General features: G+C 38.9%; 1 protein-coding gene across 2 annotated transcripts; it reads left to right on the forward strand.

The window, feature by feature from the left end:
• The first annotated feature begins 1,613 nt into the window (after window positions 1-1,613).
• nlrc5 (NLR family, CARD domain containing 5) lies at window positions 1,614-27,178 on the forward strand. Of its 2 annotated transcripts, XM_029522686.1 has the most exons (54): window positions 1,614-1,705; window positions 2,519-2,868; window positions 3,549-3,638; window positions 4,446-4,631; window positions 4,902-5,056; window positions 6,335-6,466; window positions 7,071-7,392; window positions 7,981-8,410; window positions 8,515-8,668; window positions 9,054-9,184; window positions 10,673-10,904; window positions 11,017-11,258; window positions 11,396-11,479; window positions 11,803-11,886; window positions 12,002-12,085; window positions 12,175-12,264; window positions 12,510-12,560; window positions 12,658-12,687; window positions 12,945-13,028; window positions 13,272-13,355; window positions 13,565-13,654; window positions 13,913-14,002; window positions 14,411-14,494; window positions 15,070-15,153; window positions 15,474-15,563; window positions 15,705-15,752; window positions 15,856-15,885; window positions 16,040-16,123; window positions 16,203-16,286; window positions 16,738-16,827; window positions 17,004-17,063; window positions 17,640-17,723; window positions 17,826-17,909; window positions 18,089-18,178; window positions 18,278-18,343; window positions 18,849-18,932; window positions 19,078-19,161; window positions 19,293-19,379; window positions 19,504-19,563; window positions 20,025-20,108; window positions 20,204-20,287; window positions 20,376-20,459; window positions 20,765-20,839; window positions 20,967-21,050; window positions 21,162-21,242; window positions 22,128-22,226; window positions 22,340-22,423; window positions 23,533-23,616; window positions 23,889-23,969; window positions 24,063-24,146; window positions 24,234-24,311; window positions 24,669-24,752; window positions 24,830-24,913; window positions 25,038-27,178. In XM_029522686.1, exons 2-54 carry the CDS (start codon window positions 2,535-2,537, stop codon window positions 25,117-25,119), a joined length of 5,724 nt encoding a protein of 1,907 aa, XP_029378546.1. In that variant the 5' UTR covers window positions 1,614-1,705; window positions 2,519-2,534; the 3' UTR covers window positions 25,120-27,178. The 2 variants fall into 2 exon arrangements, with proteins under 2 accessions (XP_029378546.1, XP_029378547.1); XM_029522687.1 differs by lacking the exon at window positions 11,803-11,886.
• Window positions 27,179-27,246: the final 68 nt, after the last annotated feature.

Genomic DNA, 27,246 nt, shown 5'->3' on the forward strand with positions numbered 1-27,246 from the left:
CATGCTCTGATTTATGTTCTGAGTTTATGAGATTATGTTAGGAATGCAAACCTGCCTTAAATTTAATAGCAGGCATTTGGTGAGAACACATGCTGGAGGTAGATGACAGCTCTTTTTTTTTTTTTACTTGGAGAAAGCTGATGTCTCAGTGTAGGTGATTATTCTGTGGTTGTACTGATCATTTTCTTAGCTTCCCGTAGACCTGCTTCAGTTGAAGTCAAGAGAGTGGATTAGATGAGGTGTTTTTTCATACAGAGAAGGACCAGAAAAAAATTTGTACTTGTTTTGACACTAAGCCTAAGGCATGAGCAAACCAGGCATTTTAGAAAGGACTCAAGACACTTTTTCTTTGTTGAGATAAAATTTTAGATTTCTTTGTATGGGGTTCTTTCTTTACAGGTTAATGCACCCTTATTTGAGTTACTATGCAATAAATAAGTAAGCAATCAAAATGTTAATTGAATGTAGCATTATATTTCATCATACTGATGAAAATAAATGTGATTTTACATTACGTTCATCATTTTGACAAACTAATTTAACATGATTTCACAGGAATATCACTGTGTCCAAGAATCTAAATGCAGTGCACAGTATAAGTACAGAAGATTTAATTAACTGCTCAGGGAAACCAGTTGTCATTTAACCTGGGGTACACAGAGGAACACATGTACTGCCTCTTCGAGCTACATTTGTTGGGGGCGTCAATCTGCTATACTCCATCACGTAATTTGAGTCGAGGCAAAGACTACTGTATCGTGGTCAAAAAAGTCTGGACGTTGTTGACTGCATTGATTAACCCGAGAGGTTATTTTGAGCTAAACCGAGGACTGCTTTTATTATTAAGGAGATTTTGAGTATTAATAGGAAAATAAAATAAAAAAACAAAACAGGAGAGCAAACATTTATGTGGAATAGTTAGGTCAAATTTCTACCACAGCAAATTACTATCACACTGATATGGCTTTCTATCCATTTATGCCCAACAAACATGATGAATACTAACATTTTAACCTTTTCATCATAGAGAAAATGTATCACATCAGTTAATTAACTAAGCAACTTGTTATGCCTGTCCTGTGTAATGAGATAGATCCCAGGAGAAAAGGGGGAAGCAGATGTTGGGTTGTGTGGTGTGGTGGGAGTTGAAGCTTTAGTAAGATGCAACTCAGCAGATCATCACAAGAATGGCTTTGACCATTCCTGGTGTGATCTATTTCTGTCCAAGAAAAATCAGGTTAATAGTGCCTGCTGATGGAGACGGCATCTTGTTTGTCCTCTCTGTCCTCTCGTCCCTTTGAGTGTTCTGTCTCTGATTTCACTTTTATTCTGAGGCAAAAGACTGCAGATCAGAGATGCCTCTCATTTAAATGTAATTATTTTATTAGGTTTTATATGTTTGTATATTTTTTTATATGCCCATGAGCATTTTTTATTGGGAACACTCTTCACACACTCACTGACTATTATCTTATTATCTATTATCTATTATCTTATATCTTATTTAACACCAAAATAAATAAAACCTATTTCACCTCCCCCAATTTGAACAACAATTAAAATAGGGACTGTATCCGTTGGGACCATCTGGCACAAACTCATCTGAGGCAGAAGTGAAACCGAAACCATCTTTGCTTCTCTGAGTTTCATATTAAAGTAACAGATCGCGGCTGCAGCGTAATGTAGTCCTGAACATCAGTTTTTGGTGAGTGCTCGTTTCTATTGCTCTGTCGTTCTCTGTCGCTCTCCCCCTGTTCCGACCACCTTTATTTTCCGGCCGGACGCTTTCGACTGATCGGTGTCCCGGAGCGGTGGCAGGAGAGAGAGCGCCTTTTCTCCGCCTTTCCGGAGACAGAGCGTTTGTTTATTGCCGATTTAATGCTAAATAAATGAAGGGAAAGTTAGCAACTAAATAAACGCAGGTGGTACAAAAACTGCTGCGTAGTGCTTGGGCACCTGATCTGATCTGAGTATTTAACCCATCCATGACTTAAATCAGATAATAATCCACTGAATCTTCATGAATTAGACTGAAATGAAACTACAAGCGCCTTATCGTCGTTTAAAACCAATATTTAAATAAGACAAACTCAACACTTGGTGATAAAATTAAAAAATTAGGGTTAACATCGACAAAGTAAGCCAACGAAGATGAAATAATTATAAATGTGTGCATGAAGTATTTGGGTGCAAAGTGAATGAAATGGAAAAAGCCAGGTGCCAAGCTGTTGCGCATGAAGTGAACTTCCCTGCATCCAGTTTTGGAAACTGACTGTGGCTTCTGCAGTAGTTTGATAAGTGGTTATTAGCGATGAAGTTTGGCTATCTTCAGTGTTTCTGTTACATTGGATATACATTTTCTTGACGAGGAGTGCCAAAACAAAGTCTAGTTGGTTTCCCTTTCATTTCTGTATGTCATCTTTTTTTGTTGTGAAAAAAATCCTCTGCTAAAGCTGTTGGATGTGATGGACAATTTTGTGCTTGTCTTTCTTGTCAACTCTGCTTATTTGTGCAACAGCCAATGGAGTCTGACCATGGATGAGGAGCTTGACCAAGGCAATGAAAATGTGAACTCCGTCTTGGCTCAGGAATCCTCAGAACTGTTCCACATCCTCAGCCGTCAGTCACCAGCAGTAATTTTGAAATTGTACCAAATGTTGCCCAGTGGTGTTCAGAGCAACATGGGCCCTTTGTACCCTACAAGCTTTTCATCGGATGTAACAGAACTGGTCAGAGCCATGTTGGCTCAATTGGAGGTGGGCAGCGCTGCAGATTGCTGTAACTTCCTTCAAAGCATGTGTATATTGTGTGAAAATATTCCCATGCACCTGGAGTCGAAGCTTATGTCAGTGGCTGGATATGGGAACAGTGAGTATAAGTCATTGAAGTCATTAAATATGCTGCTTAGATTCATACCTCACAGTTTAAGAGAAAGGTTGTGTTTTATGGACTGTGTGGATTGTAGAATGTTTATAGCTTATGAAATCTGTCACTGTTAAAATTAAAGTTTTCCTAGCCTCATAGCCTTTTATTCTCAGCGTAGTTTGCTGCGATGCTTAAAACAGGCAACATTTCCACAGTGAACTAAACTTCAGGTTACTACACGGATGCAGCTGACTTTGTGCTCTGTTAGGGTTTTGCATATTGAACACACCCAAAGCAGCTCCACTTCACAAATTCAATGTCTTTGATCATGCAGCCTTACCAGCAAACGGGAGTGCAAAAGTGAAAATGAAAGTCAGGCTTTGGCTGGTAAAGCAGCCTTAGAGAAATATGACATGTCTCCCCAAGTTCTCTTTGTAAATGTTGTCATTTTTTAAACGCTGGATGATTTAGAAACTAAAAGTGAGGCTCAAAGCATATTAGAAATCACCCAAAACTCTTTCAGTGCACTAGTTAGCTTTTGCAGTTTCTGGATAGTTTCCAGTATTGCTGGGTTATTTTATTATTATTATTATTATTATTATTATTTTTGTTTTGTTTTGGGGTTTTTTTGTTTGTTTGTTTTTTATTTTTACACTCTATGTCTGTGCCTTTTTCTTTTTTAGAAAGGTGTGACATTTCTGCTCCCAGTGTAACAAAGGAGGAGTCATCTTCACCACCTTCAGATCAGCAGCTAGTGAAGCGCCCACGGATCGGTAGAGCACACATTTAACATTTTTCCTGTGCAGTTGCATTCTCAAGAATAAACACCACACCACTGTACATAAGACATTTCCTGATAGTAATTAAACTTTGTGAATTCATTTTGTAAATGTTTTTCTTTTAAAGCTTGACCAAACTTTTTTAGAGCTATGAAAAACCCTTTTAATGCTTATAGGTAACCCTAACCCAATGCATAATCCATTGAATAAATAAAATGGAGTCAGAGATAGAGATGTAGAAGAGAATTAGTGAAATCACTTAATTAAAATAAGCATAGTCATTTGTAACACATTCATGTTGAACTTTCATTTAGATTCATTTTGGCACATAAACGCTTCCTGGTGCTCTTAATAAAGTGGTGATCACACGGTGGTGACAGTGTTGTGGTCCTTGCTACCAAAATGGCATAACCATAAAACTGTAAACTGAGTTTGTGCAGACAATAAAAAGAAAGCATATGGTATGACAGTGTGTCATTCCACAGCCATGTCTTCGCTAAGGAAATAAACCAGGAATGTGAAGTATTTTTCTTTTACTGAGCATTACACAAGTGTAAGTGATCAAGTGTGTTAGTGAAAGCCACAGTGTTTCTGTATATATTGACTCGTATTGTACATTATTATCTATCAAGTAGAATTGGTGTATTATTTTTTTCGGCGATCCTCTGCCTCAGTTGTGCAGTTTATTGAGATGTGAGCTTTTGTCTTTCTTCATTTTGCATCTTTTGAGGAGCAGTGATGTTCTTTTCAAAGCTTTTGCCTTCTAACATTAATTTGTATTCCAATCTACTCCACTGACAGACCACTGGGAGAACTACATTGCTGCAGTGAAGGGTTTACTGCTGCAGCGGTGGGAGCGTGTGAGTGAGGGCCTGGTGAAGGAGGTTCAACTGGAGAATGTGTGGGTCAGCCTGAGAATGGTAAACCGAGGCAGGGACAGACCTGATCAGACCCCTGGGCCAGCAGACAGAGGGAGCAGAACACCAGGTTAAAATGACTTCCTCCTCTCCTTGTTGTTCTTTTACATATAAAATTTGATACATTTATGTGATTGTAGCTTATTTAAAAGTGAATTATGAATTACATACCTGGAGCTTAACAGTCATAAAAAACGTTAAAAAGGTAGACATAAAAAAAAGAAAAGAAAAAAGTATCTTCTCTTATATTGCATGACCATATAGACAAAACTTTCTTCATTGTGCATGATTAAAGTCTGTTTAATCTGATATTGATACTGATATTCTTCATGAAACACAGTGTTGGACAGGGATTTGGAGTCTTCAGAGTCCAAAGTGACACTGGAGACCTTCCTCCAGGGATGTGCAGGAAAGGTGACTGTTGTTGTTGGCCAAGCCGGATCAGGAAAAACTCTGCTGATGTCTTATTTAGGACAACAGTGGGCATGTGGTCTTGTAAGTGAGCATTCTATCTCATCTCATCTCTCATGTTAATTTAGGTTTGTATTTGCATTTTGAAGGACACTCTGTAAGGGCTGCACAATGATCTCAACTACAAGCAATACAGTAATGTAGCCAAGTGCAATATCCAAGTCATAGGAGTCATAGGAATATTTGTCAAGGTCAAATGTATGAAAGCCTTGTTGTGCATTATTAGCACTGTAAACGTTGTGGTGCAATCATTCCAACAAATGTTGTAAGTTCACTATTTCCAAACCTAATTTCAATATGCCAGATTTCTGTTGGGTCTAATCAAATAATTATTGTCAAGTTGTCAAGAGGACGATGGAAAGGAGAAGAATCAGCTTCTGATAAACAATAGAGGAACTCTCTTAAATGAAAATAAAAAAACCCAATATTTTGTAAGAGGTGAAACAACTGTAACCTCATGACAACTCTTTATTTGTAGAAAAAGTGAGGAGACAAATCAGGGGAAAAGCGGCACATGGGCTCTAATTCAAGCAACTGAACCATGAACCAACACAAACAAATACATGACAGCAACTTTAGTTTGTTTTTTTTTTTATTATTATTATTATTATTATTAACTCCACCAATGTGTTTTCGCATATTAGGGAGCATATATGACAAAACAAATGGCTTCAGCGGGACAGTTTACATTCTGTCTTAATGCCATTTATAAATTCTGTTGCCAGATTTTGATAAGGAAATATATGTGGAGTTAAAATGGCAGTATCAACTGTGGTGACAACTGCGAGCGCATGAAGTTCACCATTTTGGTGCTGCCTGAAAACAAAAGTGGCACATTTTCGTCAGCACTGGAAATGACTCGGCCAGTGAAGAAAAAAATTGACTGCTTTCAAAAACGACAGATCATACAGGAAATGTGACTGTCGTAGAGCAGGCATACTTTAAACTTGCTAAAGTCAATATAGTGTAAACTTGAAACACAAAGTTGCACAAAACCTACAAACCCCCAACACTTTGCACTTTTCCTTCTTCTTTCAGTGGTTAGTTCATTGAAGGATCTAATCTAATGAAAATTGAATTCAACACTAGTGAAAGAGGAATGGGGCGGCATGGTGGAATAGTGGTTAGCACTGTTGCCCCAAATGAGAAGGTTCTCATGCCTGGGGCCTGTCTTTGTTTGCATGTTCTCTCTGCCTTTGTGGTGGATCGGCATGCTAACTGTTTTTTGTCTTGATGTTATTATCTGTCTTACCTACTGCCTTGTTACTGTCCCTACCCCCTTTGGTTTCTCTTATCAACCAGGGTCCCATCCCATCATCCTCTCTGTTTGTACTGCTGGAGTTTCGTCAGCTAAATATGCTGTCCAGACCTCTCTCCCTGTCAAAGCTGCTATTTCAACACTACCTCCCTCCAAGTTGGGGTAACAACGAAAAGGTACGCCAGGAAAAAACAGTTAACAAACAGTTTGTAAGTTTGTGACTTTGTTGTTTGAGAAATCAACTTTTGTCTGGTCTTTTGTCTGTCTGGTCTGGTCTGGTCTGGAATATTTATCCGTCAGAGTTCCCCTGAAAGTAGACTTTTAAATTGAGCAGATTAGATTCATCACGCCTACAGACTGCTCACAGGTGGATTAGTGTGCCTCAAGGGGCTGTATTCAGAAAGCTGTGTGGTGCCAAGAGAGAAATGGTTATAATAATACAGATAAGAACTCAAAACATTTCTTCTCAAAAGCATGATGACATAAATCATGATTTAAGGCAGAGGGCAGTCAGTGTTCTATTGCAGAGGGTGTAAAAGTAGGAAATTATTAGTCAGGCTGTAACAGACAAGGGCAGGTTCGTCCTTGCTACAGTGTAGTTTCAGATGCATAGTTGGTAATGCTCTTATTCAGCATGTGACTAATCAACTGTTGTTTCTTTGAAAGCATTTTTTAGTATTACTGATAACCACACTCATGCATTAAAATACCTGGAACAAACCTGTAACAGCCACTAACTAACTTGAAATATGTTCCTCATCTATTTGTGTTTTTGAGCAGAGAGACATTGTGGATTACCTCATTTCCAATCCAGAGCAAAGTTGTTGGGTGCTGGATGGATATGATGAATTTTACAGCAAACTCCCCAAACAAGGTGGTGAGATGCAAGAAGAACTGTTAGACCCAGAAAACCCTCTGCCTGTTGCAGACCTTGTCTCAGGGTTAATAAATCGGAAGCTTCTTCCAGGATGCACTGTGTTGGTCACCTGTCGTGTGCGTGATCTCATGGATTTTGAGGGCATATCAGATAAAGTGGGGCAGCTGCTTGGATGGGACTGCCATGAGATCAAAGAGTATGTGGACAATTTCTTTGGAGTAAGAGGTGAGAAAAATGTATTTTTCTATTTTCAGTTTCTGTCAGTACAGGTTAAGAGGGTATTTTGATATTTGGAATCTTAAATAAACTTTGTATAACACTTTGTATAATGTGATGATGACATTTGGGGAGTATAAACCTGTCGAGCTTCTAATGACATCAGGACGACAAAGGGTCGCATTGAATTATGGGAATCGTAAGTTTTGGGTCAGGACATGTTGGCGGCACTGAAGTTCACCCTTTTTATCTCTCATAAGACATCCAACTTTAATGTACAGTTATGTGTATTGAGTGTGTTTGACTCAAGTACTCAGCAAATGCTACAGTTTTGTTTGCCACTGCCATCATATATGCATCATACATTCCTGGTGTTAGTTTTTTTGGCTTTGGTTTGTGCTTATATTGTGGCTGATTCAATTAGAGGCTTGAATTTGGGCTGAGCTAGATTGGGCAATAAAATCACTTCATGTAATAACAAATAGAAAAACAAATACAACAAAACTGACAAATAGATCTTGGACTGAACACATGCAGTGTTTAAGGTCTAACTTGAGTTTATTTGAGATTAAACTAATTCATGTCTCATCTCAAAAGCTGACTCAGAAAACAGCGCTCTCGGGGTGCAGGCAGTGGATCTCCTTCTTTCCAGTCGACACCTCCTCAGCATGTCATATCTCCCTTCACTCTGCAACATCTGCTGCATCTGTCTGAAGCATCTGGTGATGGAATACAAAGCGGGCGAAGCGAAAGCAGAACCAAGAGAAGAGGACAGAGGGACTGAGATGGGAAGAAAAGCTACAGAAAAGAATTTAAATGGAGATGAGGCTGTAGAAGAAAAAAGAGGACAAGACCAAGACACAAGGATGCATGGGACAAATAGGAGTGCACAGCATGATCCTGCATTAGCCCTAATACCCTCCACTCTTACCCAGGTCTACCTCACTGTTATTGGTGCATTCCTGAGCCTTGACCCCGATAAAGGAGGAAAAACTGACAAGGCAGAGACCACAAAACCTCTACAGAGGTATTCAACAAGGAGAACTCCAAATGCATTGATGCATTTGGGGTTGCACCAATGGAAAAACATGAATCAATTAAAATGAACTTGTTTTCTGTCTTTTTGTGCAGCACTGTCCGAAGGCTGAGTCAGTATCGATCTCAGGTATGTGACCTGAGTCAGGTGGCGTGGAGAGGGTTAGTGGAAAGCAAGATTGTCTTCCTTAAAGAAGATATTCCTCAGGAAGTCCTGGAGTTTTCACTCACAAATGGGCTCTTCTCACAGGTCAGACATGGTTGTGAATATTTTCTTTCTGTCTTCATATCAGTATGCAGCGTTTCCTTTGCCTACCTTTACTAGAGCCCCATTCAGACCTGGCATTAGCATTTGTTTCCAGTGATCTGATCCCAAGTGTTTAGCTTGAAGTCCACCAGTTCACACCTGCTTTTAAAATGTATCTTCTTGTGTGTCTCAAGACATCACTTGAGACATTTCCTTTGCTTTAAATGCAATTAAGCAGGTGTGGCAATGTTTTTGGTAGTTGCAAAAGACTGATTGTGTGTGTGAGAGTGAGAGGGATCTTTCCTTTTACCCATTTTTCTCAGCAGGCATTACAGTGTTACAGAGCATGTGAAAGTGAACAATGCATTTGTCCCTTTCTTCTTGTAAGGTGGAGCTCAGACTTGAGGATGGGATGCTTGTCAGTGCCTACTGTTTCATTCATTTGACAATACAGGAGTTTTTGGCTGCGCTCAGAATTATGACCAGTAATGATGTTAGTGACACACAGCTCAAAAAGAGGTAAGGGAGTGAAGCCAATGAAGATGAAAATAAACATTGTTATATTTTATTTATACTGAGTACCTACTGAGTTGACCAGGAGTTATTTTGACTGAAGGTGTGAATTTTATTTTAGTGTACTAGGATTGATGTTGTGTATTTATATCTTGTTTGCTGGGTGTTGGCCAATTTAATGTCAAGGCTCACATTCAGCTATGCAAAACTTGGTAAACATCAACATGTTGTTGTTGCTTCCACCAGCCTGCAGTCTGCCATTAATATAGAGCCTTGTAACTTAAGCCTAAAAATCAATCTCATCAATATGTCTATTGTATGTATATATTGTGTATATTCTCATTCATCCAGGTCATAGTCATATCCGGCCAACAATTGAATCAAAAGCAAGTCAGACTAATGAGAACAGACCAATGTGTTACGAACTGATGAAGCCCCTTGGAGGCAAAACAACGTCCAAACAAAGTCCAGTTGCTTTTGATTCAATTGTCGGCCAGATAAATCTCATGAATAACAAATTAATAATCCAAATTCTATTCAAGGAAGAACCTGCAAGAAGTCAGAGCATGCATGTTAGTAAATCTATGACATGTATGTATAGTAAATTCCAAAATTGGAATTAAATATGTGATGGGAGAGGTATTTTTGGATTCTCTGGTTATTGACACAAGCAGAGGCATGCCACGGGATTCAACCATATGAGGCCACACTGTATACCAGGAATAACTTAGCCCTGGAAGCAAGATGAGCTTTGTAACTTGAGGACACTATGAGACGTGCCTCTCCAGGTCAGAAATACTCTGATACATTTGGCAGATGGTCCAATCACAGCAGTCACAGCAGTCAGCAGAGTTTGTGGAGGACCCTGTCATGGAAATATGCCAGGGATGGAGTATAAGGTGTACACTGTCACGCAAGAAAAAATGTCTTGTGTTTGGTCACATTATAAATTATGTTTGAAAGCTTCCCTATGCTCTCAATCTAATATTGCTAAGATGTTATGTTGCCATTTCATTTGTAATCTAGATGTTGAAATGGCAAATCCAGTGTGACAGACAACTCATCTAGACCTTTACTCTTTGTTAAGTAGATGTACTTCATTCAGTCAACAATTTTGAGCTCACAGTCAAGTTATTTTTACGTCAGATAGGATTGGTATTGGTAAGCCAAAGGGTGTTATTAAGCCCCATGGATTAATGTTTGCATGTGAACATTACCAGCTTTCTTGTACTTGTGCAATAAGTTCATTTCTGGAGGCAACTCTGAAAGCTAAATGGCAAACCTGAAAATATTTTTACAAATTAAAACAGCTTGTCATTAGTTTGATCCTGTAAACTAAAAAGTACCACAAGTAAACTTTTTCTACAGACTAATATATAAAGTAGGTTTTTATAGTATAGCTGAAAAATTCACTTTTCATCTACTTTTCTATCTTTGTTGGTCTCTTTTGTTCCTCCCTTTTTTTTCTTTCTCTGCTTCTTCTGTTTCTTTCAGATTCAGTCTGAAAACTCGTTGGACAACCAAGTCAGACCAGAGAACTGTCTTCACCGACTCTCTGCACCTTTATCTATGTGGCCTGGCTTCACCGGACTGCACTCCAGCCTTAGTTCAACTAGCCAAGGCTTCTGGTGTAAGCGGGGTCCAAAATTGGGTCCAAAAACGACAAGCCTTTGTCCAAAAACTGCTAAGCAACTTGTGCCACAGCAACACCCTGACAGGACCCAAGGTAGAATGATGATATTTACACGATATGATATTTGATATTTACTCTCACACCATTTTCTCTGTATCCCTTTCTTCTCTCTCATTACTAATCCTCTTGTCTTCCATCTTCGCAGACCCTTGAGCTTTGCCATTGTCTCCAGGAGAGCCAGGACCAGCAACTGGCTCGGCAAGTTGTGGGTAAAAGACCTATTCTGGAACTGCGAAACATCAGTCTATGGCCCAATGATATTGAGGCTCTGGCTTTTGTAGCTAACTCTGTAGGTAATAATGGCATCGGTCTGGACTTTGGTGCGTGTTCAATGGAGCTAGAGTGTTTAGAAGTCCTGCCCAGGTGTCAGTACATAAACTACCTCAGGTAGGTTAACTAATGCATAGCATCAATACACACATCAAATCAAATTTATTTATATTGTGCCAAATGAAAACAGGGTAACATCATTGTTGTTTCATTGTGTGTTACGTATTTTCTTTCTTTGTTTTTTGCGCCTTAAGTTTTCACAGCCGCAAGTATAACGACAAGTTTGCTGAGAAGCTTTCCTCCATTTTGCCTGAATTCACAACCCTGAGAAAACTAGAGTAAGAATGCATCTTTTCTCAAGTTTAAATAAATCTTTAAAATTCTTTGAAATTTACATTTGTATAAATTAAATAATGAGAAGACAGACTGGAAGTCATTTGATTCTGTCTATTTAAAATAATTACTTCCTCCTCAGTTGTCTGAAACCCTTCAATGCCTTTTGAAATATATTGCCTAGAAATGCAAAATCACTTTCATACTGTACGGAATGGAGCAGAAGCACTGTCTGGTTACTGTCTGGCTTTATTCTGTTATATTTTCGGAATTAATTGCAGGCCTGAAATGTGTTATTTGATTGGCTCATTGTCTGTATCTTCTCAAGTTTTTATGGTTCCAGTCTGACTGCTGCAGGAGCAGCTAGTTTGGCTTGTGCTCTCGAGAAATGTCAAAACATCACTGAAATCAAGTATGTTTTAAGTTTTTTCACATATGTTCTGCTGCTAATGTAAGTGAAAGATTCAATGATTGTCCTCAGATATAGGTCTAAAATTTAACAAGAAGCTTGTGTTGTTGTATTTCAGTCTAAGTGACAACAGCCTGAAAGACAAAGGGATCAAGCACATAGCTGATATCTTTTCCAAGCTCCCAAAAATACTCTCTGTAATGTAAGTGGACACCTGCTGTTTTTTAATGACTTCATTACAATATCACAAGCTAAAGAAGAAGGTTGATGTTATGTCTGTGCAACTTGCAGGTTGGGACGAAACAACAGCTCCCTGAAAGCAGTCAACTATCTCATTGAGAATATGTCTTCATGTTCGAACGTCCAACATGTCCATGCAGAGTATGATTACACACGCATACCATGCATAATATCCCAACAGGCCCCAAAATTAAAAGAGATGCTGTACCTTGTACACCTTGTTGTGCTGGTTTGGTGCTGTCACCAACAGATATATTCCTTCACATGCTTCAGAGCTGATGTTAGAGACCCCAAAGCAGTTAAATCCAAGCAGAGCAAGTAAAACTCATTAGACATGTTAAATAATGTAGTGCGAAAAAAGCATTTTTATTTTTGTCCTTTTGCAGTGCAGTGAAAGAGGTGAATGTATCTTTTTCCCAAAACTCCGATATGAACAGGTTGGTTCTATGAGCTAAAATGAATAACACCAAACCACAAATACTGATATGAAACTTGAATGTAATCGTCCTTCTTTTTATCTGTTCCCCTTTGCAGTCATAAAACTAAGCTTGAACCAACAATCAGGTAAGAGATGAAACAACAAACTAATAATATTTCACATCCACCGCTGGTTTCCTCAAAGAACTCTGCTCCTTTGTGAAGCTAAATTATGGGTGTGTGCAAAGTACATTTGTTTTCAACAATTCAACATGAATAATAATAACATCTTTGAACCCGTGACTTCACTTATGAGACCTGCAATTTTGTATATAAGACTGATTGAAAGTTGATTCAGATTTCAGATTTAAAGGCTGATTTTTTATACTATAATTTTTTTCCAGCCTGTTGAACCAGAACTGGGACAAGCCTGAGATGCAAAAAGTTGCAAAATCGCTGGCATGTTGTCCTGGCCTTTCAGTCCTGGAGTAAGTATACATATTTGAATGAAGAAAATCTCCTATCAAGGATACAGGACAGAATAAACATGATAATTCAGAACTGAATACACTAAAAACAAATGTTAGGTATTAATAACTGTTTTATTTTAATATTGATTAGCAGCATTCCAGTCTCTTGCATATTTTATATTTATACAAATAAGGTGCCAGTGACACACGTTGTGTGTGTGTGTGTGTGTGTGTGTGTGTGTGTGTGTGTGTGCATCTTAGTTTGTCTGGAGGCTACTGGGATGTGGAAATTCTCAAGGCTCTAACTGAGTTTTTGCCAAAGTTCAACGTTACCAACAAGATCATGTAAGACTGAATTTCTATCAAACTGTTCATCACAACACATAATGTAATATTGACATTATGTGTTTGCCACATATGTAGTAGTTTTACCTTAAAAAAAATAAATATCACAAATACTTTGTGTGATTTTTGTGAAGAAGCAAATATAAAAAAACAGGTTACACATTCATGATGAACAGCAGCAGTTTGATGATGTTTACGTCTTCCCTCAGTCTCAATAACAGCTGCTCCTCAGTGGAGGGCATGGTGACTCTGACTGCTCTGCTGCCTAAATGTCCTGCTGTGGTGGAACTTAACATCAGGTGCAAACAAGATCTGTAGTGTGCATTGAGAAAAGAATTGCATGCATGCAAAGTTCACACATAGAGAGTAAACAGTGACTCATATCAGGCGTTGTGCCAGTTCTTGGCAGCTGAGTAACCATTTCTTTTTATGTTAAGACACTGCTTTGTGGTAAAGCAACAGAAGGGACACTTTAAACTATTAATATAAATCACTTTATTTAGGTCTGTATAGTCAATTTGTGATTGCTGTGTAACTGCATGTTTTTTATGTTTTAGGCTCCAGTCTAACACAGATCCTGTTCAGGTGTCTATCGTGTTCTCTGCAGGACCAGAAAATCCTGAAAATAAAAAGTCTAAAACACTCTGGTATGGAAGAAGTTACCGTTTTACGTGTGCATTATTCAACATTAGTAGACATGGTTTATTTCTCTAACTTTGTGGTGTCTCATCAACGGCGTCACCTGTAAGGATTTTGATTTCACTAAATTGTTCAGGAAGTGCTGTACAAATATGACTCATGATGATACTGAAGAGTTGCCGCAGTGTCTCCTTGGCGCCATTTTGAAAGCATCATGTAGCCACAGATTGATGAAGGTCAATTACTTTTACAGAGAGCTCAGATTTATCTGAAATGCAATATGAATGAAGGGAAATGGTGATTGAGATCATTGACAGTGGTGGGGCTGTTCAGAAACGTATAAAAGAGCGGGAAAGAGCGATGGCAGATTAATGCTGTAATATATTACATTAATATGAAGCTGTTGCCTCTGTCAGCCTCAGCTGCTGTGGTCTGCTGCACGGTGATCTGGGGAAAGTCTTGAGGAGTTTGGGGACGTCCTGTGATCTCACTGTGCTGGAGTAAGACAATCAAAAACCCCACCAACACAAACACTGACATGTCTGCGGTTCCACAACCCTGGATGTCTGCCGTCCTGTGTTGTGCTCTGCTGGCTGGGACCTGGGTCTTCTCACTTCTCGTGTTACGTGCTGATCAGCAATAGCTTCATAAAACCTTCCGCCATCAGCAGTGAAACTTGAACACTGTATTGATGCACTCACAACACACAGACAGACGCCTCATTTGTTTTTTCCATTTATCTAAAACAGGACAGGACCATATGACTTGGCATTGCTAATTAGAATCTTTCAACGATGTGGTTGTTGCTAACTCAGCAAACTGTGACCAGGTGACTTCCTTAGTCACACAACTGACTCTATTGTTTACACCGCTTCTGTTTGCTCAATTGTGTCTGAAAGACTTCTTGAACTGGACAGTGTTGCTACTATCTGCATTTTGTATTTATTCAGCAGTCATCATGAAACTCAATAGTCAGTTCAGCCATATAATTTACTGTTGTCTATGAGGTGTTTTCATACTATTTAACTCTTTCCTTTTCTTTTCCTTTTTTAATCTCCACTTTCTTTATTTTTAGTTTGTCCTGTAACAGTTTCGGCAACAAAGGGCTGAAGAAGTTGTTGGATGCCCTGCCTTGTCTTACCCACATCCAAGAAATCAAGTAAGGCTCACACGCAAAACAAAGACAATATTCCATATAAAAAGGATAAGAGAACGCAAAACAAATGCATCCTTGGCAGCATGATTTTGTGCTTTGCCCACTTTGGTCAGAACAGTTTTGAAAGGAGGGATCTGTTTATTTTAAACAGAACAGACATTATGTTGGTGAACTGGCAGAGGGAGGAAGATTATTTTCTCACCAAACACATGATGTGTCAGCACTAGCTAGCCTGTTTACCATGATGCCACTTTTCAGTATAAATACAATAGTTATACAAGTTAATTGTGCCTGGCTCATTGTTTTCATTCACTGTTTTTCAGTGCCAGTAAGAATGAAATCAATATGGAAGGAGTGATGATGTTGGCTGGTGCTTTCTGCTCCTCTCACAATTTAACAGAAACTCGCGTCAGGTACTCTGTGTTTTGGCATTTAATGTTTCTCTAGGAGAAGATGCAAAATGAGCAACTGTTTCACCAATATGGCAGCCTGCCAGTCAAACAAGTCTTGTTAAAAGTAAACATTATCCTGATGCTGTATTGTTGGTTTTACAGTAATGGAGGGAGAGAGCAGGTAATCCTGAGGTTCTGCTCAGGCCAAAGGTAGAAAAGCTGCATTTATGAAAACCTCCATGCATCATGAACAATGCTGTATACAATTTTTTATTAGTCCATTTAATAACATTTTGCTCATCTTCTTTTTTAGTGATGACAAACAACAGATCAAGACGTTTAGGTACAATAATCACAGTAATTAAACAAATGATTCAGCATATGCATAATATTAACTGAATATTTTCATCATCAATTAATTAAAGTAGGACTTAAAAAAAAAATCCATAAACTTGATTGAAGGCTCTTAAATGTCAAAAGGTTGTTTCATTTTGTAGGATGAACAAAAGCAGCTTGCTGGCATCTGATATGACCACACTATGCAGGAGGTTGATCCAGTGCCGCTCCAATTTGGAGTTGGAGTAAGTTTAATAACTACTTTTCCATGTTTTGATTACACGTGCTACAGGTACACATCAACATGCTTGTGTGTTGTGTCAGTTTGTCTCAGTGCTCATTGAAAGACAAGGTTGTCAAGAATCTGCTAAATGTCCTTCCAAAGATGGCGTCACTGCAGAAGCTCAAGTAAGAGACCCTAACAATGCTGGTGATGAATTTGTTTTGAGAGGAATAAAATAACTAAAATAATCTGTGGCGGGAATATCAATACATGAAGAGATTAATTTCTGTTATTTACTCATGTTGTCATTATTATCAAGTTGAAATAAAGTGTGAATGTCATTTCACTGATTTAATTTATATAAGACTCAGTACATGGAAGTGTAAATGAAACCATGGTATTCAAAAGAGCCATAGCCTAACCTGAGGATCATACTATATACTCTGCTACAGCTTCAAGGATGTCAGAGTTTTGATAAAAGATTTTTTTGTGTCTTTATGTTATAATTCTGTGGAGCTTCCTGGCAGCCCCACCCAAAGGGGAATTACAAGTGACACTAGTGAATATTTAACGATTATAGTGTTTCATTAGACTCTCTCACTTTATCTTAATGAATCTTGTCTTCCCTTCCTCCAGTTTCAGCTACAGCTATTTATCCACAACTGAGACGCTAAGTTTGGTCCAATGTTTGACGGTTAGTCAGCGAGTCACATCAGTGGTGCTCAGGTAAAATATGTGTGACATCTGTGTGACATTAACAAAACAACAAAGCTGCATTTGTAAAGCAAATGTTGGGTTCTGTGCAGTTGTGCGTATGGTTATAACGAACAGGTTCCTGCAGTAATGGATCTCTAGCCATGGAGAATGTTTTGATTTAGTTTTTGCTCTGACCTCTTCCTCAGGCCTCAGAAGGAGTGCCTCATTTCCTTTGACAAAGTGAATGCAGAGCAACCCAGCTGCAGGTCTGTGATCAATATTTTTTTTATTATTTTATTTATTTCTTTTCTTTTCTTTTACTATCCACTGATATGATTCAGCACTCAGTTTGTCACCTTTCCAAAAGAAACATTGTACATATGGTATATCAGATCTAGTGTCTTCGAGTTACTTTTTCAGTTTGACCAGTGAATGAACCAGTGAGGTTCAGTATGACAATGATCAGTATCTTGGCCAGCGATGACGGAAGTTGGAAGCTGATTCCACAGTAAATAGAAGCGGACATTCCTCCCTCTGTAGTTCAGTGTAAAAATCGTTGTGCTACCAACTGTTTTGCATTCTTGCTGCCTCATCTAAACTGAATGAGTGTGCAGGGTTTCAGAACAGCCAGCATAATGTCACTCAGAGAGCATGAGATGTCATGATACTTTTTAAATTGTTCAAAGCAGAGAGAAAAACAGGCGGAAGGAAAACTGGAGCTGAATAATTACCTTATTTTTAAGTATACGTGTCATAAACATTTCCCCTAATAGTTGTTTACTTACCGCACTCCCTAACTGGCTGTGGCTTCCTCTGAATTTAATGTATTTTTGGTATTCCAGATTAAGTCATTTCAGCCTGAACACTGACAGTTTGGAGACACTGGTTGGGATCCTGCAGCAGGTCCCTCAACTCTCTTACCTGGAGTATGTGCCACACATTCTCTGATATATCTAAACGTCCAGCCCACATACTGTCTTACTGGGCAATTGGTCTGAATAATTGTCGAGTATTTCTTCTGATTGCAGTTTATCCAGTAACCAACTCAAAGATGAAGGTGTGAAGTATCTCGTGGATTCTCTACCAGCACTTAAAATCCACAGCTATGTCAAGTAAGATATAAAATATTGATGGGTTAGGGTCAGGGTGTTCTGCAAATTAATTTGTAGCTCAAATGAGTTCAAAATGCTGCTTTAGTGAAGGAATATTTAATGTTGTATGCGGGTAGATTTTCCATTTCAGATTTTAAGGCAGGTCTAGATGACATATTAATGCTGTGAATACCCCACAGTCTGAGCAACAATAGGCTGACCCAGGAGGGGCTGCTGGAAGTGGCCAACACACTGCGTACCTGCGATAATGTCTCTGGTGTGGAAGTCAGGTGAGTCTGTGTGCTGTAGAAATAAGTGAAGAAAAATAAAATAGTATTCATTCCTGTCTGTTTCTCTGTCCATGGACTGAACTTTCTCATGTCTGTTAGTCTTGGAGAAGAGGAGAGGTGTCTCATCTCGTTCAGACAGTATGGACATTGTGAAAAAACTCTGAGGTAAGACTAAAAGTGCATGTTAAAGTTTGATATGAAGTAAAGAGTTTTTCAGATTATTTCTTCAATTGTTGCAATTCATACACATTTTACGGCTTTTAACGGAAAAATTATTGGTGACAAACTCCTCATGAAGCAGTCATTTGCTTCATCTTCTAATTACAGTGTAAATGTATTTGTGCCTGTGACCAAGACACCAAACTACAGCATCAGTAAAATGTTCCTCAAGCAAATAAAACACATTTAAAACTTTAATTAACTTGATATTGCAGCATTAAGTCAAGAAATACTAAAACAATCTTAAAATTTCAAAGTCACCATCATACGGTGACACAGTTTAAATGCTACAGCAGTTTAGAGCAGATGTAGTAGTTGTATACTTGCTGTTTAGTATGAGTATGATGAGGTTGTTCAAACGTCTCAGTGCGCTTTGCCTTTATTCTTTTGTCAGGATGTTCCTTTGAAAAACTCAAGTGTTGTCCTCTTCTCTTTTCTGCTTCTCTGCCAGTGTCAGAGAAAGCAGTCTGGAAGGTGAACATCTACTCAGGTTAGCTGAGATCGTGTCTGAATGTCCCAGTCTGACCAAGCTGCAGTAAGTACATCTTCATCAAACAACATTTGTTTATCATTTTGTTTTTTACTTTGAGTATCTCAGGTTTCTCAGTGTTTTCACATTTATTTTTGTCCCATTGTTAATTTTAGAAGTTAGTAATGTTTGTTCTGTTGTTGGTCGCCAGGCTCAAAAACAATTCCCTGCAGTCAGAGTGGGTTGAAGACTTTGTGAAAATGTTGGACGTCAGTCAGAGAGGATGCAGTGTCAGGTGAGAAGTGCAGTGTGTGTAGTCTGTGTTGTCTGCTCCTGCAGTGTCAGGTCACTCAAACTGTACCTAAATGAAATGATGAAATCTGTTATTAAAGTAGTGAATTCTATCACACTCTGTCCTCCTGTCAGTATCGAGGAGAGCTGGATCAAAGCAGAAAAGGCTATTGGCTTATTGTGTCATTGCCTCAAGCTCAGCAAAAGTATTCAAACTATCAGGTGAGATGCAAATGGATAAGTTGATGCATGCACACCTGTGTGTGCAAAGGCTGTACACAAAGACAAATGCTCCCTGTCAAACTCCCCATATCAAGGTTTTTACAATAACACGTTTATTTTGCAGGGTGTACAACACCACCCTACTCCTGTCTCTGATGGCATCCCCTGGACTGACTTCAGTCAGGTAATAAATTGACTGTCAAAAAAATTAAATGTGTAACTGGAACCCAGAAAAACTAGACTTAGAAGGGTTAGGGTTAGCTCAGCAGGAAGTTGAATTTTCTGTCACTAGCTCCCTTTAAATCTATTACATTGAAAGTCAAACTCCTCCAGTGGTGTACAGTTTTATCACAGTCCCACTTATACTTAGGTGGTAGCTTGTCCTGAAGAAGTATACTGCACATTAAGTTTTCTTTTCTCTCTTCTCCTCTAAAACAAATGAAGCAAAGTGAAGGAAAGACAATAAGACAAACCAGCTACACAGTAAACACAAATTCATAATGTAGGCACAGGTATTCTCTTTAGCGCCCTGGAGAATGTTTTAGGCAGTAGAAAACACACCAGCACAAATGTTGTTGACAGTTGTTCATGTCCTACAAGGAGGAGGTGTTAATCTTTCCCATCTTCTCTCCCCTCCCCCCTCAGCCTGGTGGACTGTGCAGTTGAAGGGCACCAGCTGGCACCTATGACGAGCGTCATCCGGGGGTGTCCTTCTTTGACAGAGCTGCAGTTAGTGCTGGAGTAGTTCATCTTTTAATGGAATGTGTGTGTAATCAAGTAAGAAACAAAATGAAAATACTTTTTTATCTTTTTATGATTCACAGTTTTTCCCTCAACACTCTGGGTGCAGAGGGAGCTGAGTTCCTTTGTGATGTTCTGCCCTCATTGCCCAAACTTAATTCTCTCAGGTGAGAAGTTTACTTTTGTTTTTTTGTCACATTAATAATCCTGTGTTGAAGTTCTAGCATGACAAGAATCTGCTCCCCTCTTGTGTAGTATCATCTCTAAAGAGTCATGTGCAAGTGTGATAGAGAAGATGTCAGAGGCCTTGCTGCAGTCTACAACTGTTCAGATGCTCAAGTGAGTACATGCAAACCCATTCAGTAGCCTTTCTCCATTCTTATTATGTCCATAATTATCTACTGTCCTCACATCTGGACCCATGGATAGGACAGGACACCTCTTCATGATGACTTACTGTAGGCCCTCCAGTGATTATTAATCTTCAACTGATTGTAATATTTCACAGTTATTTTTTATATTAACGGCTCCAGTGCTGCCTGGCATGGCTCCAATTCTTATCTCTCCCTATGTCGCAAAGTTAAAAAATAAAATTTGAAACATTTCTTTACAATAATCAACGTCTTCTTGTCTGTTCCTCCCAGTCTGTCAGGTCATACGATCAGTAATACCTCAGCTCAGACTCTGACGAGAGTGCTTCCCCAATTACGTTCACTCAAGTAAGCGTTTCACATTCAGCGCCGATTTTGTACTCAGGCATGATAAATAGTCTTTGTAGTTATTACATGCACAGACAAGCCACGAACACCATGTTGTGCTCATGAACATTTAACTTGTCTTGTCTAGTCTGTCTCATTGTTTGTGGTCAGCGACTGGAGGACTACAGCTGGTGGGGGCCCTGCGAGAATGTGTCAACCTGGAAGCTCTTTAGTGAGATAGAAACACACTCATGCACATGAACAGCAGAATAGATTTGTTTCCAAATGTCTGTATTAAGTATGTGTGTGTCCCTGATGTGCTTATTTGTGTCTGCATCTTAAGTCTGGATTCTGTGCACCTGGATGAAAACATTACAGAGTGCCTTGTACAAGCACTGAGGAGCATGCACTTGCGCATTCTCAAGTAAGAAACATGGTTGGATTTAACAATAATAATAATGCCTTTATTTATATAGCACCTTTTAAAAACAAAGTGTAGAGACTTTTCTTGACACGAGTCAGAGCAACATATAAGTTAGCTGGAGTTTTTACAAGAAAGTCTCTTTAGAACTTGAAAATGATGAACCAATTGAATACACATGAATCATTAGGTAAAATTAAGCAATTAGAAGTGGTGACATGTACTCATTAAGAGGAGATTGTGATCATATTTCTTGTAACTTGGCTGGTAGCTAGATGCTGATAACCACAAGGCGGTCATTCTATGTATACGGTTGTCAGTATTTATTTCATGCCAGCAGAGCTATCTCAGGCAGATGGTTTGACTGGTCCATGCTGGAGTCACACTGACACAATTTATTCCGATATATCTAGCACCACTTCAGAAATCTGGTCTATTTAAGTTGTCATTCAGTAGTTTAGTGTCCCTGCCAAAACTGCTCACGTTGCAGCTCGTCATTCCAACTTGTCGTCAGCTCTGCACAGAAGTCGTCATAAATGTAAGGGGTCTAATCTTTTAATGCCCCCCCCCCCCTCCTCAGGGGAACTGTGTCATTGCTGTCCTCTCTCATAGTGCTAAGCTGTAAAGGCTTGCTCACTGGTGAACTGCAAGATCAGAATACATTGGTGAAATGTCAGTAGTCTTACAGTACATGAATGCACATCATATTTACATGGTATTAAATTTAGCTCAGATCACATGAAGATTTTTTTTTTTTTTTTTTGTTAACTTTTCTAATCTTCATGTCCTGACCACAAATACCACGACTGGCGTATCCACTCCTTGTTCAGAACTAATATAGCAGCTTCACAGAAAGCCCAGTTTGAATGTGGCTTGTGTGCCTGCCAGGCTTAACAGGAGTGACACAGTGGTGGGGCCATCAGAAGCAAGCAGGGTGTTGGATATCCTGGCTGCTATGGAAGTACTGGCACAAATGGAGGAGATAGAGTGAGTTTTCTCAGATTTACAGAAATTCTGGCACATAAATCATGCCATTAGTGGCTTTAGTCATTGAAATAACACTGTCGTCATCAGTGATATTGGATGTCCTGTTTTCTCAGGTTGGAGGGCTGGAGGATGGCTAACAGAGGAGTAGAACAGCTAACCAGGCTCCTTCCGATTTGGCAAAAGCTCAAGAAGATCAGGTAGGCTGGTCGTGTTTCATATCGCTCCACTTTATTCCCTGCATGCATGCACATTAATCATAGTATTACGGTATTTACCGTTCTGGATGACCTTCTGAGCTATCGTCTAAACACTTAAAGAACTTTAAGTGTGTCTTGCACTTACTTTGTGGTAATCTGTACAGACAAGACACTGGTGTGCCAAACATATAAAATATATAAATATATATAAAACATTTTAACATATTGACAACTATGTCTAACCCATACAAATATAAAAGTAAATGTTTTTCCTGATATTTTAAAGGTTATATTATATTTTTAAGGTATAGGCTCTATGTAAAGTTAATGTGAGGCTATTAAGAATTAAATAACAAAAACACATCAGCATAATGAATGATAATGCGTTTTGATAAACTTGCATAAAGAAATCATATTTTTGATATATGTTCACATAGAATTTTTACAATGAGTATTTCATGCAATTTATAAACATATATACTCATATTTCCAAAGAGTCTCTGTTTATATATGATAACAATATAGGTGGTCTATAATATGGCATTATTGTTCTTCATTCAGAGACATATGTACATCATATCACATTTCTGTGTGAAGTGTTTGGTATTTTTACTGAAACCTCAGGACTGCAGTTAAGTTGTATGTAATAAATCATTGGCCTGAACTCTGCTTGGTTACACTGGTGTATAGTGACAGTCACTCCAAACATCTTGACTGTGTGATTGGACAATCATCACCTCCTTTATAGAGACCAGCTGCTCCCATTTAGCAGCTGCGTCTTCCTTTTTGAGCGTTAGGCTGACACGTCCAATAGGCCCTGCTGAGCAGTGGGTGGTGCTGTTTTTGCATTTTTTTTATTTATCCTATTTTTGTTGTCATAGTCAATTCAATAAATGCCTTCAAGGCTTATGTGGAAAATGAACATTTCTGAGTTTGGCAACACCCAGTGGCTGTCTCTGGGATGACAGGAGCAGCCTACAGTGGCTTTTATGTCACTTTAAAATAATGTCTAGCATTTTTTTCAGATTCTAACTGTCAAGGCTTTCAGAAAAGAACATCAAGCTACGTATTTTATGTTTTTTTTTATCCGTTGTATGTCCATCCTCCAGGCTCTCAAAGAACGTTATCAACGATCAATCAGGAGACAAACTTCTGGAGGCTTTGATCAGCTGTGGTCAGCTGCAGGAGCTGCAGTAAGGATTTGAAATTACATTTTCAGATATGTGACTCATTTCTGCAAATGATTTTTGGGACAATAAATGAACTTGTTCAGGAGGTGCAGTGTTTTGATATGCATGAGAAGCTATATAAGATTTTGGTTTCCTGTTTTCCCTCCTTACTTATAACTCATACATGTAAAGACTTTTAATTCCTCTAAATTATGTAATATATATTTTGTTTACACAGAAGAATAGACATCTTTGTCTCATTTCTTAGTAAAACATCTCTTTGTGCTGTCTTCCAGTCTGGGCAGTAACCTTCTCGGGGATCTCACTGCTGCCAGGATGGCACTTGTTCTACCATCGACACACATCACTGTGTTAGAGTAGGTCATACACACGTTTTTATTGACGTGTATTATATCTGACAGAGTTGTCCTGAGGTTTTTGTCCTTGATGTCTGTCTGTGTCTTTTCCAGTGTCTCTGAGAACTCGATTGGACATGAAGGAGCAGTGAGTCTGTCCAAAGCAATAATGTGCATGAAGAATCTCACCAAGATTCAGTAAGACATCAGCTCCTCCTGTAGCTGCAAGAGGCATAAAAAAGAAAACAGACGTGTGGCTTCACCGATCCTTTCTCTGTCTTTTAGCTTGACTTCTGTTGGGACGCCAATGCTGTGTCCTGTAGCTGCCAGTCTAATCCACTGCCCTCTCATACAGGATGTGGGGTAAGATGAAATACTGTATGTACTCAGTAAATTGGCAAAAGTTATTAAACACGATGACTTCACAGCTCCTGGTGTGAGTCTTAAAATACCTGAAGGTTGCTTGCATGCCATCAGCGTGTATGTGACTGTAGGGCCGCTACAACGTGTTGATCATGACACCATCTGGCCGTCAATCATCTAAAGCAAACAGGATCCCACTTTGTCGCCACTGTTGTTGTTGTTATAGTTGTGGGGGTGACTTAAGTTAGAATTTTATTAGATGTATTTATAATGATCGTTTGTGGTCTGAACAGCCTTTGAAATGTGTTGAAATGATTAAGTTGTTATCTCTCTCCTTCTCTTTGTCTCTCACTTTAGGCTGGGATGGAACAACTGTGGTGACGATGTGGCGCTGGAGTTGGCCCGAGTTATGCCATCCTGTCAGAAGATGATCAGAATAGAGTGAGTCTGAAATTAAAATGTAATGAATTCCATGTCCTCCCTTTTGATCATGGACAAAATGTGTTATTCTCTTCCAGTCTGGAGTCCAACCACCTGAGTGTTGTTGGAGTGGAGGCTCTTTGTAGAGCCCTACAGTCATGTCCTGATCTTCAGCTCATCAGGTAAATCTTGATCTATCGCATATTTCAGACAATGTTTGGTCCACACAGACTCCTGGAGGTGTCTGTCACTTAAACCATCCACTGTTAAAGAGAATGTCAAATTTTCCACCTCTGTTCTTTACAGGTTGTGGAGGAATAAAGTGGTTCCCAGCGAAGCCCAGAAGCTGAGTCTGAATGACAAGAGGCTGAATTTCTCTTCCACCTAATGACCTAAACGGTAGCAGCTTTTCTCATGAAGTATCATTCCACCACATCAGTGTCTGCAGGAGTGAATCACTGCTGTGGTACATTGTTGATCATTGTTTCATCACAAGATGAAATCACACGTTTTCAGTCCACTATGTGGTCCATGTCTACATAGTGCACAGTGTTCGTACATACAGTACCATGTATGTATGAAAGAAAGGCAGTGTTTCTTACAAACAGCTCCCGGAAGCATCTTCCTGAGGGAAAACTGCATTTGTTTATGTACTTGGTGGGCCCGTTTCACAGCAGTGAGCTGATAGAATCAGCTGGCGGTGTGTGGTGCCTTCACTCCTCTTCGCTCCTCTTCTTGATGGTTCACTCTCACGATCATCATCATTACATCAGCATGTATCATTTCTGCCTTTGGACAGAATACATGACACATTAGCATAAAGCTGCATGATGTGCAGCTGTATAAATATAATACTGATGTAAGATGAGCAAGCACAACAAAAAGCTGTTCAAGAAAGACTTCAAATAAACATGCAAAATTAAAAAGAAAATAATAATAATAATCAGCAGGCGACACAAATGTGCAGTAAATTAAGCAGCATTTTGACATTCTGTTTTTTGTTGGGTTTTTTTGTTTGTTTGAATTTTACCTCCTGGGTGGGTAATCTAATTCACATGAAGTCATTCATGGCTAATCTGTGCTGTGTATGTTTTTTGTGAAACAGACAACTTGACTATCAATGTTGTATTTTGAGGGTAAAGAGAAGCATTTCTTAGTTCCAAATTTAATGTTTCTGAAGAGGAGTTATTGGTTGAGTCACACTGCAGTGAAACTGGAAACCAGAGGGTCGATTGTAAAGGAGTTTTTGATATAAACAGACTTCCACATGGATTTATTTTGCACTGTATTTGTGTTTACATTAATGAGGCCACATGAGTGAATACACAATAACACATTACATTGAAGACAGTTGAAATAGGAGTCCCCGCTCTGTTATCTACTCTCTTATTTAAGGTTGTGGCCTCACTCAAATTCGTATTTATCTCTGCTGTCATGATGGAAATTGATTGTTTATTGTTATTTATTTAAGCATTAAAGAGAGTTTCATTTTTTACATAGATAAACTTTAGATGTGGATGCCGCACATTGTGCAACAATTAGCTTGGTTCTCACTGCTGTCATTCCTTTATTTTTTTGTTGTTCCAATAATGTGATATACTTCCTGTATTTCCTCTGTTCCTCTGCATGCAGCAGCATCCAGCTTTCATTCCAGTCTCTGTAACTAGACAAGATGTATCTTGTTTTGCTGTTAATGTTGGTCTTGAAGATTGAGTTCACATGTGGAAAAATTTCCTTGACAGTTGGTCTGTTCTGACCGGGTGCAGGGGAGGTGGTTTTATTATGATGCAGTATATTTTCTTTAACTATATCTAAGTTTCCATCTAAGGGCCAACATTCAACTTTGGAAGTTTCTGGTTTAATCCAATGTCTTCCCAGCTATTCCCATAAATTCTCAAGGAAAGTTTCCACCTTTGAACTCTTGACCTGCCCTGACGAATCCATTAGGAATTTAGCTATCTTGTTTTTTTTTTTTTGCCCTCTCTTTAAATTCTTCACCATCAATGAATTTGTTTTTAACTGTATTTATTTTTGTCAGTTCGTGTGTCCTTTAATCTTCATGTGATATTTTTAAGCATGAAGAAACTTTGTCTGACAGCAGCAGCTGATGTGGCTGCTGGTTTGGTTTATTTAAATTCATCTGCCTCCCTCTTGTGGTGAAACATGGCAGTTTAAATTTGGTGCCTTTTTTTTTTCCTGTTACTTCCATGTGTTGACAATCTGCTGCTGCATATGAACAGAGTCAGGAACACTCTGAATAATGTTTCCTGCCAATCTGTAATGTTATAGAATCTGCAGAAAAACCCCAAAACACTTAATTGAAGGAAGTGCTCAAAGTATAAAAAGTACCATCAATTTGAAGTTGCTGCAGTTTCAGTGCACACTAACTCATCGATGCAAGTTTTTCCTGTCATTCCATGTCTGCTGTAAAAATAAAAATGTTGCACGTAAAAGTCTTTCATTTGCAGTAGTGGTGGATGTTCAGATAATTATCTTCAGTGGGACTACAGTGAAC

This window comes from Echeneis naucrates, chromosome 16 (genome assembly GCF_900963305.1).
Source record: "Echeneis naucrates chromosome 16, fEcheNa1.1, whole genome shotgun sequence".
NCBI lineage: Eukaryota > Metazoa > Chordata > Actinopteri > Carangiformes > Echeneidae > Echeneis > Echeneis naucrates.